The following is a 20,360-nucleotide window of genomic DNA, read 5'->3' as shown; positions in this document are numbered from 1 at the left end:
ATCACACATTTGCGTGATGGAACCCTCCGGAATCTGCAGGAATCCACAAAATTCCTACCACCCAGCATTGTCGCATCTATACCAATAAAAATTCTGCTCCACTTGTCGGCCTAAAAACATTTTTTTCCAAACTGCCATTTTGGACCCACTTTGGTTCCCCCTAATTTTTTACATGTTTTTGGCTCTTCCCTGTCACAGGCACTTGGCCCACCTACACATGAGTTATCATCTTTATCGGGAGACGGAGGGGAATGTTGGGTGGTAGTGCAGTGATCCCACACTGGAATGTGAGAGAAATGTGATTTTTTTTAGTTGTATTTTTAGCTAAATTTGTGATTTGCTGAGGATTCTGGGTAAGAAAACACTGGGGGATCAACGCAAGTAACACCTCCCTGTACTCCCTCAGGTGTCTAGTTTTCAGAAATGTCTGGGTTTGGTAGGTTTCCCTAGATGGCTGCTGAGCCAAGGACCAAAAACGCAGATGCCCATCCCCCCCCTCCACCCCCCACAAAAACAGGTAGTTTTGTATTTGATAATTTTGAAATGTCCATGTATTGTCTTGGGGGCATTTCCTGTCACAGGCACTAGGCCTACCCACACAAGTGAGGTGCCATTTTCATCAGGAGACTTGGGGGAGGGGATTGCCTGCGTGGAAGGAAATTTGTGGCTCCTCTCAGATTCCAGAACTTTCTATCACTGAAATTTGAGGAAAAAGTGTTTTTTTGCTAAATGTTGAGGTTTGCAATGGATTCTGGTCAACAGAACCTGGTGAGAGCCCCACAAGTCACCCTATCCTGAATTCCCCTAGGTGTCTACTTTTCAAAAATGCACAGGTTTGATAGGTTTCCCTAGGTGCTGGGCAAGCTAGATGCCAAAATCCACAACTGGGCACTTTCCAAAAAACAACTCAGTTTTCACTGTAAAAATGTGATGTGTCCATGTTGCATTTCCTGTCTTGGGCACTGGGCCTACCCACGCAAGTGAGGTACCATTTCTATTGGGAGAATTGGGGGAACGCAGAATAGAAGAACAAGTGTTATTGCCCCTTGTTTTTCTGTACATTTGTTCCTTCCAGATGTAAACAGTGTGTACAAAAGACATCTACTTGAGAAATGCCCTGTAATTCACATGCTATTATGGGGACCCCGGAATTCAGAGATGTACGAATAACCACTACTTCTCAACACCTTATCTTGTGCCCATTTTGGAAATACAAAGTTTTCCTTGCCACCTATTTTTCACTCTATATTTCAGCAAAAGAATTGCTGTGTACTGAGTATACAATTAAAACACATTGCATGATGCAGCTTCTTTATTCGCTCTGGGTACCTAGGGGTCTTGGTGAGGCTATAAGCCCTATATAGTCCCACAACCAGAAGAGTCCAGCAGACGTAACAGTATATTGCTTTTGAAAATCTGACATCGCAGGAAAAAGTTACAGAGTAAAATGTAGAGAGAAATGGCTTTGTTTTTTCAGTTCAATTTCAATTTGTTTTTATTTCAGCTGTTATGTTCTGTAGGTAAACCTTGTAGGATCTACACAAATGACCCCTTGCTGAATTCAGAATTTAGTCTACTTTTCAGAAATGCTTAGCTGTCCGGGATCTAGCATTGGTTTCACACCCATTCCTGTCAGGCCAAAAGGAGGCTAAAAGCACAAAAAATTGTAAAAATTGGATATGTCCTGGTAAAATGTCAAAATTGAGTTGAAAAATGTGGTTTTCTAATTCAAGTCTGTCTGTTCCTTAAAGCTGGGAAGATGGTGATTTTAGCACTGTAAACCCTTTGTTGATTCCATTTTCAGGGGAGAAAAACAAAAGCTGCCTTCTGCAGCCCTCTTTCCCATTTTCTTTTTTTTTTAAACACATTTTTTGCTGTATTTTGGCTAATTTCTTGGTCTCCTCCTGGGGAACCCACAAACTCTGGGTACCTCTAGAATCCATAGGATGTTGGATAAAAAGGACGCATATTTGGCGTGAGTAGCTTATGTGGATAAAAAGTTATGAGGGCCTTAGCACAACCTGCCCCAAATGGCCAAAAAAAGGCTTGGCACATGAGGGGGAAAAGGCCTGGCAGTGAAGAGGTTAAAGTTAACTTTCTGTTATTTTGTTAAGTCGTCATTTCTTCTCATGTTTTCTTTTGTTTTTGTTTATGGGAGCTGTTGTCAAAAGATGACAAATAACTTGTTCGAAATTTGCAAGACCTGTTGCATTGTAAATGCTTATTTATTTAATTCTGCTTTTCCTATGACTTTAATGTGGCTGAAACGTGCCTTCAAACCCATTACTAAGAATGTAATAGTCTTATGTTCACCACTCTTACCACGAGTTCCCTACCGCTTGACAGTCACCATGGCTGCTGTTACTTTCTTAGGGGTCCACTCCCCAGTCCATGATCTCAAGGGGCAATCTGACATCATTAGCAGAGTTTGCGAGTGATGCTGGAGCATTTTCCCTCCTCTGGAGAGAGTACACAGCTGCACCTATGTAAATCTCTTCTATTGTTTGTGTTACCCTGGTGAGGGATGGGTTCTGTTGAAAAGAGCGATTGAGTAGGAGTGGCATAATGTGGCTCCAATGGGGAAATTACAGAAATGTGTTCACAGTTAGATAGCAAAACCTAAGAGGGGGTCCCCACAGGGGGGCTCTTCTGCATACAACCTTTACTGTCCTGTCACCCAACCAGTTCTTGGCTGTTGAGTCCAAAGCCTCCCAAAACAATGTGCATATGACTACAGCAAGCAGAAGCTCTCTTATATAGGAGAGGATTATTATGCGTCTAATACATGGGATTCTATAATCCTTGTACAAATGGCAGTCTCTATAATTGGTGACTAGTAAAGCACCCAGTCGCCGATTCTAAAGGAAAGATGTCAGAACTCGACTATTATAAGCTATTACAGTTGAGCCCAGACATCACAATGCCTGCTGCCAGCAGCCAAGGTGGAAAACCACTCAGGTCGGGGAGCATAACTAAAACAGCTGTTTAAAGCACCAAACCCAGAAAGTTGCTTTTCTTTCTTCTGCTCTATTTTAATAGTTTACAATAACAAGCGTAGAGAATATGTATACTTTTTTGTACTCCTTAGAGAGAGTAAAAATTACAATATTTCTGCATTTTTCTCCACATTATGAGCTAATACAACTTTTTTTTTTTTTTAGCAGACTGGTATTGAACTGGTTCTAATATATGTTTGCAACTAATATTTAACAGGTTTTTGATGTGTTTAAATTTGCGCTAGAGTTTATTTTATTTTTTATTCTTCATCTCTGCAAACATGATCGCTCTTTCATATGAAAGAGCTACACACCAAGGTTTTAAGTGGTTTGTGATAAATATGATGGTGTGACAATGTATTATATGGCATAAGGTACCCCCGGCGCACAAAAGGCTATTGCAAGTTACCTAAGAGATTCCACTGCCTTATAAAGGAACTCTGCCTTCAGCCTCATTCCTCAACATCATTATGAAACTCCTCAATGACTTGCAATATCCTTATAATTTATGACAGGGAGTACTTTATGTCCTTGTATAATATTCATACTGTCCAAGGAAACAGTACACCTGAATATACCTGTGCACCTTCTGTACACAGTCATTTCATTCATCAGCAATTTTTTAGTAAAGCTGTCAATCCAGATCCACCACAGTGGCCGTCAAACTCTGCTGAATATTGCTTGCTCTCACTATATCCTCCACTGCCTCCATCATCTCAGTTACAGAAATACTATCACATAGCTCATACCTTGGCTTCCTTCAACTGCTGTAGTCGGAATAATTTCTGCATTGGCTGTCTGCACTGTGGTCTGGGATTCAAACTTTTTGTATTGCCTTCTCAATGCCTAATAGGCATGCTTTACAAGAATCCGTTTTGGGGAAGGCATCAAGTCTGGCAGAGTTCCTGTCCGAGGCTGACTGGGTGTCCAGGAAGACAGGCTCCCCACAAGTAGGATGAGCAGATTTTGGAAGACGTGTAATGCACACTATTTCAAAACACCAGCATTATCCTGTCCTATCTCTTGACTTTTATGTTTATCCTGCTGATGTCTCATTTGCTTATGCACACAGTTTAGTCCCTGCCAACTTGAACCATTACTAGCCCAATCGAACCACTCTTCTGATGTGTACACAGAACTTTAATAAGACACCCCTCAGGGGGCGCCTTTCATTCTGACTCAAAGCCGGACTAAGGGAACAATTGGTGGCTGCATAATCTTTACACCGTTCTCAGCTGGCGAAAATTTTCACTTTGCAACACTTTATCCACATTTCAACCCAGGGATCCAGGTATATCTAGCCCAGGCACAGTGCTCTGCATGAGCAGCCCAGACTCCCATGACACCCTCTTGCCCTGGAGCCTCAACCAATTGCAGGATGTGATTCCAGTTGCAGGCTACTGCTCCCTATTCTTGAAACCGGTCCCAGGATGCTTGTTTCCGGTCAAATCAGGACCTGGCTTGGCAGTTTGGGCTGGACTGTTCCCATGAGGGACAGGGTCAAGACTGATTTGCATATGGCTGGTTCCAAACTGGGGTGGCATGGTGAGCAAAAGAACGATGGATTAAACCCAGATCTGTTACTGGGGGTGAGTGTTTGCATTGTTCAGCACTCCGTCCATCATCCTTTTGTGTTGCTACTGCTCCCTTAAGGCAGCTGTGATGGTGTAAGGAAATGCCTCCTTGGCATGGTTGCCCCCTGACTTTTTGCCTTTGCTGATGCTATGTTTACAATTGAAAGTGTGCTGAGGCCTGCTAACCAGGCCCCAGCACCAGTGTTCTTTCCCTAACCTGTACTTTTGTATCCACAATTGGCAGACCCTGGCATCCAGATAAGTCCCTTGTAACTGGTACTTCTAGTACCAAGGGCCCTGATGCCAAGGAAGGTCTCTAAGGGCTGCAGCATGTCTTATGCCACCCTGGAGACCTCTCACTCAGCACAGACACACTGCTTGCCAGCTTGTGTGTGCTGGTGAGGACAAAACGAGTAAGTCGACATGGCACTCCCCTCAGGGTGCCATGCCAGCCTCTCACTGCCTATACAGTATAGGTAAGCCACCCCTCTAGCAGGCCTTACAGCCCTAAGGCAGGGTGCACTATACCATAGGTGAGGGTACCAATGCATGAGCATGGTACCCCTACAGTGTCTAAACAAAACCTTAGACATTGTAAGTGCAGGGTAGCCATAAGAGTATATGGTCTGGGAGTCTGTCAAACACGAACTCCACAGCACCATAATGGCTACACTGAAAACTGGGAAGTTTGGTATCAAACTTCTCAGCACAATAAATGCACACTGATGCCAGTGTACACTTTATTGTAAAATACACCACAGAGGGCACCTTAGAGGTGCCCCCTGAAACTTAACCGACTGTCTGTGTAGGCTGACTAGTTCCAGCAGCCTGCCACACCAGAGACATGTTGCTGGCCCCATGGGGAGAGTGCCTTTGTCACTCTGAGGCCAGTAACAAAGCCTGCACTGGGTGGAGATGCTAACACCTCCCCCAGGCAGGAGCTGTAACACCTGGCGGTGAGCCTCAAAGGCTCACCCCTTTGTCACAGCCCAGCAGGGCACTCCAGCTTAGTGGAGTTGCCCGCCCCCTCCGGCCACGGCCCCCACTTTTGGCGGCAAGGCTAGAGGGAACAAAGAAAGCAACAAGGAGGAGTCACTGGCCAGTCAGGACAGCCCCTAAGGTGTCCTGAGCTGAGGTGACTCTGACTTTTAGAAATCCTCCATCTTGCAGATGGAGGATTCCCCCAATAGGGTTAGGATTGTGACCCCCTCCCCTTGGGAGGAGGCACAAAGAGGGTGTACCCACCCTCAGGGCTAGTAGCCATTGGCTACTAACCCCCCAGACCTAAACACGCCCTTAAATTTAGTATTTAAGGGCTACCCTGAACCCTAGAAAATTAGATTCCTGCAACTACAAGAAGAAGGACTGCCTAGCTGAAAACCCCTGCAGAGGAAGACCAGAAGACGACAACTGCCTTGGCTCCAGAAACTCACCGGCCTGTCTCCTGCCTTCCAAAGATCCTGCTCCAGCGACGCCTTCCAAAGGGACCAGCGACCTCGACATCCTCTGAGGACTGCCCCTGCTTCAAAAAGACAAGAAACTCCCGAGGACAGCGGACCTGCTCCAAGAAAAGCTGCAACTTTGTTTCCAGCAGCTTTAAAGAACCCTGCAAGCTCCCCGCAAGAAGCGTGAGACTTGCAACACTGCACCCGGCGACCCCGACTCGGCTGGTGGCGATCCAACACCTCAGGAGGGACCCCAGGACTACTCTAAGACTGTGAGTACAAAAACCTGTCCCCCCTGAGCCCCCACAGCGCCGCCTGCAGAAGGAATCCCGAGGCTTCCCCTGACCGCGACTCTTTGAATCCTAAGTCCCGACACCTGGGAGAGACCCTGCACCCGCAGCCCCCAGGACCTGAAGGACCGGACTTTCACTGGAGGAGTGACCCCCAGGAGTCCCTCTCCCTTGATCAAGTGGAGGTTTCCCCGAGGAACCCCCCCCTTGCCTGCCTGCAGCGCTGAAGAGATCCCTAGATCTCCCATTGACTTCCATTACAAACCCGACGCTTGTTTCTACACTGCACCCGGCCGCCCCCGCGCTGCTGAGGGTGAAATTTCTGTGTGGGCTTGTGTCCCCCCCGGTGCCCTACAAAACCCCCCTGGTCTGCCCTCCGAAGACGCGGGTACTTACCTGCAAGCAGACCGGAACCGGGGCACCCCCTTCTCTCCATTCTAGCCTATGTGTTTTGGGCACCACTTTGAACTCTGCACCTGACCGGCCCTGAGCTGCTGGTGTGGTGACTTTGGGGTTGCTCTGAACCCCCAACGGTGGGCTACCTTGGACCAAGAACTAAGCCCTGTAAGTGTCTTACTTACCTGGTTAACCTAACAAATACTTACCTCCCCTAGGAACTGTGAAAATTGCACTGTGTCCACTTTTAAAACAGCTATTTGTGAATAACTTGAAAAGTATACATGCAATTTTGATGATTTGAAGTTCCTAAAGTACTTACCTGCAATACCTTTCGAATGAGATATTACATGTAGAATTTGAACCTGTGGTTCTTAAAATAAACTAAGAAAAGATATTTTTCTATATAAAAACCTATTGGCTGGATTTGTCTGAGTGTGTGTACCTCATTTATTGTCTATGTGTATGTACAACAAATGCTTAACACTACTCCTTGGATAAGCCTACTGCTCGACCACACTACCACAAAATAGAGCATTAGTATTATCTCTTTTTACCACTATTTTACATCTAAGGGGAACCCTTGGACTCTGTGCATGCTATTCCTTACTTTGAAATAGCACATACAGAGCCAACTTCCTACATTGGTGGATCAGCGGTGGGGTACAAGACTTTGCATTTGCTGGACTACTCAGCCAATACCTGATCACACGACAAATTCCAAAATTGTCATTAGAAATTCATTTTTGCAATTTGAAATTTTTCTAAATTCTTAAAAGTCCTGCTAGGGCCTTGTGTGTTAAGTCCCTGTTTAGCGTTGTCTTTTAGAGTTTAAAAGTTTGTTAAAAGTTTGAAATTAGATTCTAGAAACAGTCTTAGATTCTTTAAAAAGTCTTCCAACTCTTAGCAAAATAATGTCTGATACAGAGATGAATGTGGTGGAACTCGACACCACACCTTACCTCCATCTTAAGATGAGGGAGCTAAGGTCTCTCTGTAATATCAAAAAAATAACCATTGGCTCCAGACCTACCAAAATTCAGCTCCAGGAGCTGTTGGCAGAGTTTGAAAAAGCCAACCCCTCTGATGATGACCTCACAGAGGAAGAAATTAGTGACTTGGAGGCCAATGTCCCTCCTCCAGTCCTAAATAGGGAGAACAGGACCCCTCAAGTCCTGTCTCCAACTGTGTTAGTCAGAAATAGTGAGTCCCTCACAGGAGGGTCCCACATTTCTGAAATCACTGAGGATGCTCTCAGTGAAGATGACCTCCTGTTAGCCAGGATGGCCAAAAGATTGGCTTTAGAGAGACAGCTCCTAGCCATAGAAAGGGAAAGACAAGAGATGGGCCTAGGACCCATCAATGGTGGCAGCAATATAAATAGGGTCAGAGATTCTCCTGACATGTTAAAAATCCCCAAAGGGATTGTGACAAAATTTGAAGATGGTGATGACATCACCAAGTGGTTCACAGCTTTTGAGAGGGCTTGTGTAACCAGAAAAGTGAACTGATCTCACTGGGGTGCTCTCCTTTGGGAAATGTTCACTGGAAAGTGTAGGGATAGACTCCTCACACTCTCTGGAAAAGATGCAGAATCTTATGACCTCATGAAGGGTACCCTGATTGAGGGCTTTGGATTCTCCACTGAGGAGTACAGGATTAGGTTCAGGGGGGCTCAAAAATCCTCGAGCCAGACCTGGGTTGACTTTGTTGACTACTCAGTGAAAACACTAGATGGTTGGATTCAAGGCAGTGGTGTAAGTAATTATGATGGGCTGTACAATTTATTTGTGAAAGAACACCTGTTAAGTAATTGTTTCAATGATAAACTGCATCAGCATCTGGTAGACCTAGGACCAATTTCTCCCCAAGAATTGGGAAAGAAGGCGGACCATTGGGTCAAGACAAGGGTGTCCAAGACTTCAACAGGGGGTGACCAAAAGAAAGGGGTCACAAAGACTCCCCAGGGGAAGGGTGATGAGACAACCAAAACTAAAAATAGTAAAGAGTCTTCTACAGGCCCCCAAAAACCTGCACAGGAGGGTGGGCCCAGAGCCTCTTCACAAAACAATGGGTACAAGGGTAAAAACTTTGATCCCAAAAAGGCCTGGTGTCATAGCTGTAAACAGCATGGACACCAAACTGGAGACAAGGCCTGTCCCAAGAAAGGTTCCACTCCAAACTCCCATCCAGGTAACACTGGTATGGCTAGTCTCCAAGTGGGATCAACAGTGTGCCCAGAGCAAATCAGGGTCCACACTGAAGCTACTCTAGTTTCTGAGGGTGGGGTGGATTTAGCCACACTAGCTGTCTGGCCGCCTAACATGCAAAAATACAGACAGCAACTCTTAATTAATGGGACTAGAATAGAGGGCCTGAGGGATACAGGTGCCAGTGTCACCATGGTGACAGAGAAACTGGTTTCCCCTGGCCAATACCTGACTGGAAAAACTTACACAGTCACCAACGCTGACAATCAGAGAAAAGTACATCCCATGGCAATGGTTACTTTAGAATGGGGAGGGGTCAATGGCCTGAAACAGGTGGTGGTCTCCTCAAATATCCCAGTGGACTGTCTGCTTGGAAATGACCTGGAGTCCTCAGCATGGGCTGAGGTAGAACTAAAAACCCATGCAGCAATGCTGGGTATCCCTGAACTGGTGTGTGTGAAAACAAGAGCACAGTGCAAGGCACAGGGTGAACAAGTAGAGCTGGAGTCTGGAAGAATGGCCCAGCCTACCAAGAGAACAGGAAAGTCAGTTGGGAAACCAACTGCAACACAGCAAAAGAAAGGGAACCTCTCTTCTCAGGAAGAAGTTCTGCCCTCTGAGGGAACTGAGCCTTTGGAACTTGAACCTTATCAGGTTGAGCTCTTAGGCCCAGGGGGACCCTCAAGGGAGGAGCTGTGTAAGGGACAAGAAACCTGTCCCTCTCTTGAAGGCCTTAGGCAGCAAGCTGCTGAAGAGTCCAAAGCCAAGAAAAATGGAACGCATAGGGTCTATTGGGAAGATGGACTCCTGTACACTGAGGCCAGAGACCCCAAACCTGGTGCCACTAGGAGAGTGGTAGTGCCTCAGCTGTTCAGGAAGTTCATCCTAACATTGGCCCATGACATTCCCCTTGCTGGACATTTGGGACAAACCAAGACGTGGGAGAGGTTAGTCAACCACTTCTACTGGCCCAATATGTCCAACATGGTTAAGGAGTTTTGCCTCTCCTGCCCCACCTGTCAAGCCAGTGGTAAGACAGGTGGGCATCCAAAGGCCCCCCTCATTCCACTTCCAGTGGTGGGGGTTCCCTTTGAAAGAGTGGGTGTGGACATAGTTGGTCCACTAGAACCTCCCACAGCCTCAGGAAATATGTATATCCTGGTAGTAGTGGATCATGCTACCAGGTATCCTGAAGCTATTCCCCTTAGGTCGACTACTGCCCCTGCAGTAGCCAAGGCCCTCATTGGTATCTTTACCAGAGTGGGTTTCCCTAAGGAGGTGGTGTCTGACAGAGGTACCAACTTCATGTCAGCATACCTAAAGCACATGTGGAATGAGTGTGGGGTGACTTATAAATTCACTACACCATACCATCCACAAACTAATGGCTTAGTTGAGAGATTCAACAAGACATTAAAGGGCATGATCATGGGGCTCCCAGAAAAACTCAAAAGGAGATGGGATGTCCTCTTGCCATGTCTGCTTTTCGCTTACAGAGAGGTGCCACAGAAGGGAGTAGGATTCTCACCCTTTGAACTTCTGTTTGGTCATCCGGTAAGGGGACCACTTGCTCTTGTTAAAGAAGGCTGGGAGAGACCTCTTCATGAGCCTAAACAAGACATAGTGGACTATGTACTTGGCCTTCGCTCTAGAATGGCAGAGTACATGGAAAAGGCAACCAAAAACCTTGAGGCCAGCCAACAGCTCCAGAAGTTTTGGTATGACCAAAAGGCTGCACTGGTTGAGTTCCAACCAGGGCAGAAAGTCTGGGTTCTGGAGCCTGTGGCTCCCAGGGCACTCCAGGACAAATGGAGTGGCCCTTACCCAGTGCTAGAAAGGAAGAGTCAGGTCACCTACCTGGTGGACCTGGGCACAAGCAGGAGCCCCAAGAGGGTGATCCATGTGAACCGCCTTAAACTCTTCCATGACAGGGCTGATGTGAATCTGTTGATGGTAACAGATGAGGATCAGGAGGCAGAGAGTGAACCTCTCCCTGATCTTCTGTCATCAGACCCAAAAGATGGCACAGTAGATGGAGTGATCTACTCAGACACCCTCTCTGGCCAACAGCAAGCTGATTGTAGGAGAGTCCTACAACAGTTTCCTGAACTCTTCTCCTTAACCCCTGGTCAGACACACCTGTGTACCCATGATGTGGACACAGGAGACAGCATGCCTGTCAAGAACAAAATCTTTAGACAATCTGACCATGTTAAGGAAAGCATCAAGGTGGAAGTCCACAAGATGCTGGAATTGGGAGTAATTGAGCGCTCTGACAGCCCCTGGGCTAGCCCAGTGGTCTTAGTCCCCAAACCTCACACCAAAGATGGAAAGAAAGAGATGAGGTTTTGTGTGGACTACAGAGGGCTCAATTCTGTCACCAAGACAGATGCTCATCCAATTCCAAGAGCTGATGAGCTCATAGATAAATTAGGTGCTGCCAAATTCCTAAGTACCTTTGACTTGACAGCAGGGTACTGGCAAATAAAAATGGCACCTGGAGCAAAAGAGAAAACAGCATTCTCCACACCTGATGGGCATTATCAGTTTACTGTTATGCCCTTTGGTTTAAAGAATGCCCCTGCCACCTTCCAAAGGTTGGTGAATCAAGTCCTTGCTGGCTTGGAGTCCTTTAGCACAGCTTATCTTGATGATATTGCTGTCTTTAGCTCCACCTGGCAGGATCACCTGGTCCACCTGAAGAAGGTTTTGAAGGCTCTGCAATCTGCAGGCCTCTCTATCAAGGCATCCAAATGCCAGATAGGGCAGGGAACTGTGGTTTACTTGGGCCACCTTGTAGGTGGAGGCCAAGTTCAGCCACTCCAACCCAAGATCCAGACTATTCTGGACTGGGTAGCTCCAAAAACCCAGACTCAAGTCAGGGCATTCCTTGGCTTGACTGGGTATTACAGGAGGTTTGTGAAGGGATATGGATCCATTGTGACAGCCCTCACTGAACTCACCTCCAAGAAAATGCCCAAGAAAGTGAACTGGACTGTGGAATGCCAACAGGCCTTTGACACCCTGAAACAAGCAATGTGCTCAGCACCAGTTCTAAAAGCTCCAGATTATTCTAAGCAGTTCATTGTGCAGACTGATGCCTCTGAACATGGGATAGGGGCAGTTTTGTCCCAAACAAATGATGATGGCCTTGACCAGCCTGTTGCTTTCATTAGCAGGAGGTTACTCCCCAGGGAGCAGCGTTGGAGTGCCATTGAGAGGGAGGCCTTTGCTGTGGTTTGGTCCCTGAAGAAGCTGAGACCATACCTCTTTGGGACTCACTTCCTAGTTCAAACTGACCACAGACCTCTCAAATGGCTGATGCAAATGAAAGGTGAAAATCCTAAACTGTTGAGGTGGTCCATCTCCCTACAGGGAATGGACTTTATAGTGGAACACAGACCTGGGACTGCCCATGCCAATGCAGATGGCCTTTCCAGGTTCTTCCACTTAGAAAATGAAGACTCTCTTGGGAAAGGTTAGTCTCATCCTCTTTCGTTTGGGGGGGGGTTGTGTAAGGAAATGCCTCCTTGGCATGGTTGCCCCCTGACTTTTTGCCTTTGCTGATGCTATGTTTACAATTGAAAGTGTGCTGAGGCCTGCTAACCAGGCCCCAGCACCAGTGTTCTTTCCCTAACCTGTACTTTTGTATCCACAATTGGCAGACCCTGGCATCCAGACAAGTCCCTTGTAACTGGTACTTCTAGTACCAAGGGCCCTGATGCCAAGGAAGGTCTCTAAGGGCTGCAGCATGTCTTATGCCACCCTGGAGACCTCTCACTCAGCACAGACACACTGCTTGCCAGCTTGTGTGTGCTGGTGAGGACAAAACGAGTAAGTCGACATGGCACTCCCCTCAGGGTGCCATGCCAGCCTCTCACTGCCTATGCAGTATAGGTAAGCCACCCCTCTAGCAGGCCTTACAGCCCTAAGGCAGGGTGCACTATACCATAGGTGAGGGTACCAATGCATGAGCATGGTACCCCTACAGTGTCTAAACAAAACCTTAGACATTGTAAGTGCAGGGTAGCCATAAGAGTATATGGTCTGGGAGTCTGTCAAACACGAACTCCACAGCACCATAATGGCTACACTGAAAACTGGGAAGTTTGGTATCAAACTTCTCTGCACAATAAATGCACACTGATGCCAGTGTACACTTTATTGTAAAATACACCACAGAGGGCACCTTAGAGGTGCCCCCTGAAACTTAACCGACTGTCTGTGTAGGCTGACTAGTTCCAGCAGCCTGCCACACCAGAGACATGTTGCTGGCCCCATGGGGAGAGTGCCTTTGTCACTCTGAGGCCAGTAACAAAGCCTGCACTGGGTGGAGATGCTAACACCTCCCCCAGGCAGGAGCTGTAACACCTGGCGGTGAGCCTCAAAGGCTCACCCCTTTGTCACAGCCCAGCAGGGCACTCCAGCTTAGTGGAGTTGCCCGCCCCCTCCGGCCACGGCCCCCACTTTTGGCGGCAAGGCTAGAGGGAACAAAGAAAGCAACAAGGAGGAGTCACTGGCCAGTCAGGACAGCCCCTAAGGTGTCCTGAGCTGAGGTGACTCTGACTTTTAGAAATCCTCCATCTTGCAGATGGAGGATTCCCCCAATAGGGTTAGGATTGTGACCCCCTCCCCTTGGGAGGAGGCACAAAGAGGGTGTACCCACCCTCAGGGCTAGTAGCCATTGGCTACTACCCCCCCAGACCTAAACACGCCCTTAAATTTAGTATTTAAGGGCTACCCTGAACCCTAGAAAATTAGATTCCTGCAACTACAAGAAGAAGGACTGCCTAGCTGAAAACCCCTGCAGAGGAAGACCAGAAGACGACAACTGCCTTGGCTCCAGAAACTCACCGGCCTGTCTCCTGCCTTCCAAAGATCCTGCTCCAGCGACGCCTTCCAAAGGGACCAGCGACCTCGACATCCTCTGAGGACTGCCCCTGCTTCGAAAAGACAAGAAACTCCCGAGGACAGCGGACCTGCTCCAAGAAAAGCTGCAACTTTGTTTCCAGCAGCTTTAAAGAACCCTGCAAGCTCCCCGCAAGAAGCGTGAGACTTGCAACACTGCACCCGGCGACCCCGACTCGGCTGGTGGCGATCCAACACCTCAGGAGGGACCCCAGGACTACTCTAAGACTGTGAGTACAAAAACCTGTCCCCCCTGAGCCCCCACAGCGCCGCCTGCAGAAGGAATCCCGAGGCTTCCCCTGACCGCGACTCTTTGAATCCTAAGTCCCGACACCTGGGAGAGACCCTGCACCCGCAGCCCCCAGGACCTGAAGGACCGGACTTTCACTGGAGGAGTGACCCCCAGGAGTCCCTCTCCCTTGATCAAGTGGAGGTTTCCCCGAGGAACCCCCCCCTTGCCTGCCTGCAGCGCTGAAGAGATCCCTAGATCTCCCATTGACTTCCATTACAAACCCGACGCTTGTTTCTACACTGCACCCGGCCGCCCCCGCGCTGCTGAGGGTGAAATTTCTGTGTGGGCTTGTGTCCCCCCCGGTGCCCTACAAAACCCCCCTGGTCTGCCCTCCGAAGACGCGGGTACTTACCTGCAAGCAGACCGGAACCGGGGCACCCCCTTCTCTCCATTCTAGCCTATGTGTTTTGGGCACCACTTTGAACTCTGCACCTGACCGGCCCTGAGCTGCTGGTGTGGTGACTTTGGGGTTGCTCTGAACCCCCAACGGTGGGCTACCTTGGACCAAGAACTAAGCCCTGTAAGTGTCTTACTTACCTGGTTAACCTAACAAATACTTACCTCCCCTAGGAACTGTGAAAATTGCACTGTGTCCACTTTTAAAACAGCTATTTGTGAATAACTTGAAAAGTATACATGAAATTTTGATGATTTGAAGTTCCTAAAGTACTTACCTGCAATACCTTTCGAATGAGATATTACATGTAGAATTTGAACCTGTGGTTCTTAAAATAAACTAAGAAAATATATTTTTCTATATAAAAACCTATTGGCTGGATTTGTCTCTGAGTGTGTGTACCTCATTTATTGTCTATGTGTATGTACAACAAATGCTTAACACTACTCCTTGGATAAGCCTACTGCTCGACCACACTACCACAAAATAGAGCATTAGTATTATCTCTTTTTACCACTATTTTACCTCTAAGGGGAACCCTTGACTCTGTGCATGCTATTCCTTACTTTGAAATAGCACATACAGAGCCAACTTCCTACAGATGGCCACTGTGCATAGCAGTTGTGTACTCGGGAGCATCACTTCGAAGAATTCTCGGACCTGCTAAGGAATGTCAGAGTTCAGCACCACTCCGCTTCTTCTCACTGCTACAGCATCAGTTCAGCAGCCACAAATTGAGTATCACACCGCTTTCCGATATGTGGATGCACTTGTAAAAAACAAACATATGTTGTCTTCTATAGATGTTTGTGCTACAAAATGGAGATAAACTAATAAAGGGCCACCTTCACTTCTGTAGCAGGTGCAATCCCATTTACATCTTTGCACGAGTGAATTTCTAGTTACTTTTTTATAGCAAACTTTTATAAACAAGGTATTCTTACCCACACACACTGTCACATGATCTGGTATCCCCCACCAAGTGATTTTCTTCCAACACATTGCTCCTCATTAGGACTGTACTCTAAACTCCTCTATTTCATCTATCATCCTACCAGTTATATTACATGAATTCCCAAGTCTCGTCTAATTCTCCATGCTAAACGGCTAATAATGCCGCTGCAAAGAAACTGGCCTAAACACATGGAACACAAGAATAATATCGATAGTCCCTGAAGTAATCACTAGTGCTAGGTCCCAGAGTCACGTTCTACTTGCCACAAAGCTCCGCTGCTGTTCATGGGGGGAAGTAAGTGCCATCTAAATGCCTAAAAAATTCAATATCCGAAGTCTGCTGTGGGAGGATTGTCTTGTTCTGGGGTCTCTGCATATTTCTATTTTTGTAATATTCAAAATAACATATTCATTTCCTCATGTTCTAGGAGATTCAAAGCTTGCTGACAAATTGGAAAGGGCCTGATCTGACGAGCTATGGGGAGCTGGTTTTGGAGGGGACTTTTCGCATTCAACGAGCCAAAAACGAACGCACTTTATTCCTGTTTGACCGACTGCTCCTTATTACGAAGAAAAGGGAAGAATTGTTCACCTACAAAGCTCATATCCTGGTAGGTTCTCCTACATTGAGAATGTCTGCTGCCACTGTGTGTGAGTCTGTGGCTTAGAGCACATGGTACAACTGCATGTGTGCATGGCTCTAGTGCAGTCTCTTCTGCTCTGCCACATTTCTCAAACTTCTTAGCAGAATTATCCTTATCCCTCACCCCATGACCTGCCTGGCTTGGGTTTTTTAGTCTACACACTATGTGCTATGCTAAACTTAGTATAAAGACTATCTCTCACCCGGGCACTCAAAAGCGTGGATTGTATGTTTTTTTATCCATGTAGACCAGGAATCCACCATTTTCCTCTAAGAGGATGGGAACCCTCCCAGTCAAAGCAGGTTAGAGTAATGGCTGTGCCTGCTCCCTGGTTGTGCTTCAGGATTGTGGATGTAGTAGCCTGCTCTCAACCACTCACAAACCCTTGCGGTATGGTGGATAGCCATGTAGTGGAATGTTAAGTGACTCTAGTATGAAGATCAGCCCCAGAAAAAAAAAAACTTGAACCTGGATGAAGTTTTGAACTGCATGAATTTCCATAAAAGTTGAGACCCCTGAGCATGGACCACCTTCTGAGTCAGTTCATTTGTGTTTTTTTTCTTTTCAGTGCTGCAACCTCATGCTGGTGGAGGTCATACCCAAGGAACCGCTCAGCTTCAGTGTCTTCCACTACAAGAACCCCAAGCTTCAGCACACCGTCCAGGTACGGAGACTGTAAGCTGTGTAACCTGTTGTATAGTTATCGGCAATGATGGAGCACTGACACCTTTAAAGTTTTTATATTCCCCATGGACTTACATTAAATATACTTGATTGGCTGACTAATTGATGGAGCTTATAACCTTTCATCTTATCAAATAAGATGTGGCATATCTTTCTGACAAGATGATTCTCTTTAGTAATGTCGTATAATTGCTTGACAAAGCTGTGGTCTAAAAACACAGGGATGACCATCAAGAAGCTTTTTTTCCTCTAAGAGGAACAGAAACAGTTATGTTAAAATGTAAGATTCACTTCAGTGCACTTAAGTTGGCTACTTTGGAATGGGTAACATTTACTATTAGAAACATTTTAGATTTCTTAAATAGGATATAGGAAACATATCAGCCTACTGTAGTTGAGCTAATGAGTTCTTATGAAATGTGACATTTCAATAAAATTTAGAAAAGGATAAAATGTGTGAACAGAATTGGGTTTGCACATTAATATTCAGTTTTGAAAAAGAAAGTGTTGTTAAAGAGACATTAAATGTTTATTGCAGAAAATGTCATTTAAAATAAGAGAATGAATCAGTTTAATAGAGATACTCTTAAATCAAAAACTTGAGCTGACACTTGAGCGTGTGATCACTATATTGAAGCTTAATGTTTGGAAGGTGCTCCTGTTTGGATCTAACTCTGCTGATATCACAGAGAGAAAGATGGTTCCTAGGAGTGCCTAGGACCCTTGGCGCATCGTTTTTGGCATAACCTTATTAATAAATCTTCATGAGTTCACTGTAACTAAAAATCATAATGGGACTTCCCTAAATATACTTTCGACATCTTGTAAATATAGTGTACTGCTCACTTCCTAAAAAAATTGACTAGATAATCTTAAAGGTATTCATATATTAAGTGATAACGCCCCACACAGTCAAATCAAACCATCACCCCAACACAGCAAAGACAGATATCATGTCACAACAAACTCTGATTCTAGTTAATATCACATACTGAATTCCATGTCCTGTATCAGATGCATCTGCTGCATCTGAAAACTGCTAGTCATCGCCAGTAACTGCTCGTCATCGCCAGTAACTGCTCGTCATCGCCAGTAACTGCTCGTCATGCGACTGTAACTGCTCGTCATGCGACTGTAACTGCTCGTCCTGCGACTGTAACTGCTCGTGTAACTGCTCGTCATGCGACTGTAACTGCTCGTCATGCGACTGTAACTGCTCGTCATGCAACTGTAACTGCTCATCATGCGACTGTAACTGCTCGTCTTGCGCCAGTAACTGTAACTGCTCGTCATGCGCCAGTAACTGCTCGTCATGCGCCAGTAACTGCTCGTCATGTGACAGTAACCATTCGCTATGCCAAAAGGGAGTACAACAATGCCACTAAAATAACTGAATTCTTACTGCCTCAACAGGCCAAATCGCAACAGGATAAACGCCTCTGGATTCTCCATTTGAAAAGACTTATTCTGGAAAACCATCCTGCCAAGATTCCTGCAAAGGTCAGTAGTTCTAGCTGTTAAAGAAGATTTACTTTAACGAAGTAAATGGAGTTTAACAAGAGAAATCTAATAAGGGTGGAGAAGAGTCCAGATAGTTGTGAATATGTTCTTATGTGTTTGGAATTGCTTTTACATCTCGTTTTCTGGGGTTTGCCTGTTCAAATATACTTCGTTGTCTCTTGACTCCTCTTCGTGAATTCGCTCATTGCCAAAATATATTTTTTTTAAAGTTAACTCTTCGCTATTCATATAGTGCACACCACAAACTCTATAGTCTGTATCACTGATCTTGCTATACAACTCATTTATATTTTATTGATCTTTTAATGATGTAAGTCTCAAGTTGGCCCTACGGGGATTCAGAGCTGTAACTTGCTTCATCGTTATTGGGATTCATACAGGTAAAGTATATGTAGGATTTTGGGCGTGAAACTGTGGCTCATTTTTAAATTCAGTTTGAACCTACTTCCTAGAATTTACTAAATCCTCATACTAATTTGGAGATTCCCTCTCTTGCTTTTATCGTTGCTTCTGGGTATTTTTGAGTCTTTGCACATCTAATAGTTACATTGTCTACGTATCTGTTATGGTTTATCTCCTGTGACATTCCTTAACAGCAGGAAGTAGGTGTTCACTAACTGAATTTGGTACCAGACCAACACTTTGTGCTGCTAGACCGTAGACTCCATCCATTACCCTTGCCCACCTTTTGCCCCAAGCAGAGTTCCGAAAAGGGTAGGGCCTGGTACTATCTCTGCACATCTACCAGTCTCGAGGTTCACTCTGGGACCGTAGGAGCAACACGGGTGTGGTCTCTGCACTCCCAAAGACTGAGGATCCATGACCTGTGTGGGCCCTGACTCACCCAGCAGGTGGGCACTAGGAGCTAGTACTGGAACACGTGCCGCCGTGTCTAGAAGGGTAGTGTATACATTCTAAGGAATCTATACAGCAGACAGGCCACTAGGATCCGTGTTCTTGTGACGAATGAAGTTGTGTAGGGAATATGGACGCAATCTCTGAAAGAATGGAAAAACTTTTAGAATGTCAAGATAAACAAAACTCTGGGTAGAAGAATTATGTAGACCGTTACCCACTGTTAAAGCTGTTTCGCACTCCATTTAGAGGAAATAACAAAACCATGACCGCCGCTTAAGACAGTGATTAATAAGGTATGTTAGATTAATTTATACTTATTCTTTACTACACATATCAATACAGAACAGAAGAAAAGAAGAGTTGCTGGTGAACGTGCATCCTTCGTATTTGTATACATTTCTCTGGCATATGAATATAGTTTTTCTAAATAAAAGGTCAGCTATGACCCCTTGTGGAGAACTAATAAACAGCAACATCAAAACATTTTTGTTTCAAAGATTTGTATTGTGAGCGTTTTAGTACCGCATTTGTCCCTACCACTTTAAACTGTATGTATAATGTGGTATACTAGGTTATTGGAATTCGTAGTTCTTAGTGATGTAATAAGTAACTGAATTGACTCATTGGACAGTGCAGTGTTCTTTTGTAGAATGTATCAGTTTCTCTTTTGAATAGTTCAGCAGTTGGAGATTGTCTCTGGGCCCTTTCAGATGTATGTTGATATTTGGCAACTTCGATAAATAATTTAAAGAAATATTTCTATCTCCAGATCCAATCATTACAAATTGGTGACGAGATGGGATAATTAAAGCTCCTCGTCCTACAGCTAAAGATTACTGACGGCCTTTTATATGGTTATGTGAATTTTACTCGAAGTTCATCAGACATTTTGCAGGATTAATAGAATGTTTTAGAGTATTGTTGAAGAAAGGTTCTGAATTCATATGGGCCTCCACATGTCAGAACAACGTCGAACTAATCAAGAAATGTATAGTGGAAGCACCTGCTCTGCAAGCTTATGTAGAGGAACGTGAAACCTTTATTATGGTGGATGCAAGTTCTTATGATATGAGAGTAGTGTTATCACAGATTGAGGGAGGTCAAGAAGTAACCATTGGATTTGCTTCGAGAAGAATGAAACGTTGAGAGCAAATATTCAGTAATAGAAAAAGAAATGCTGGCCTGTGTTGG

General features: G+C 45.6%; 1 protein-coding gene across 5 annotated transcripts in view; it reads left to right on the top strand.

Annotated features, from left to right (window-relative positions):
• PLEKHG1 (pleckstrin homology and RhoGEF domain containing G1) overlaps window positions 1-20,360 on the top strand; it is a 273,088-nt gene that overhangs the window by 173,725 nt on the left and 79,003 nt on the right. For all 5 annotated transcript variants that reach the window (XM_069234291.1, XM_069234292.1, XM_069234293.1 and 2 more), the window contains 3 exons: window positions 15,891-16,073; window positions 16,675-16,770; window positions 18,204-18,290. In XM_069234291.1, the coding sequence (XP_069090392.1) occupies window positions 15,891-16,073; window positions 16,675-16,770; window positions 18,204-18,290 (366 nt within the window). The remainder of the gene's footprint in view (window positions 1-15,890; window positions 16,074-16,674; window positions 16,771-18,203; window positions 18,291-20,360) is intronic.

Source organism: Pleurodeles waltl, chromosome 5 (assembly GCF_031143425.1).
Source record: "Pleurodeles waltl isolate 20211129_DDA chromosome 5, aPleWal1.hap1.20221129, whole genome shotgun sequence".
NCBI lineage: Eukaryota > Metazoa > Chordata > Amphibia > Caudata > Salamandridae > Pleurodeles > Pleurodeles waltl.
Note: the sequence above shows the minus strand (reverse complement) of the source record. Positions and strands in the feature narration are given on the sequence as shown.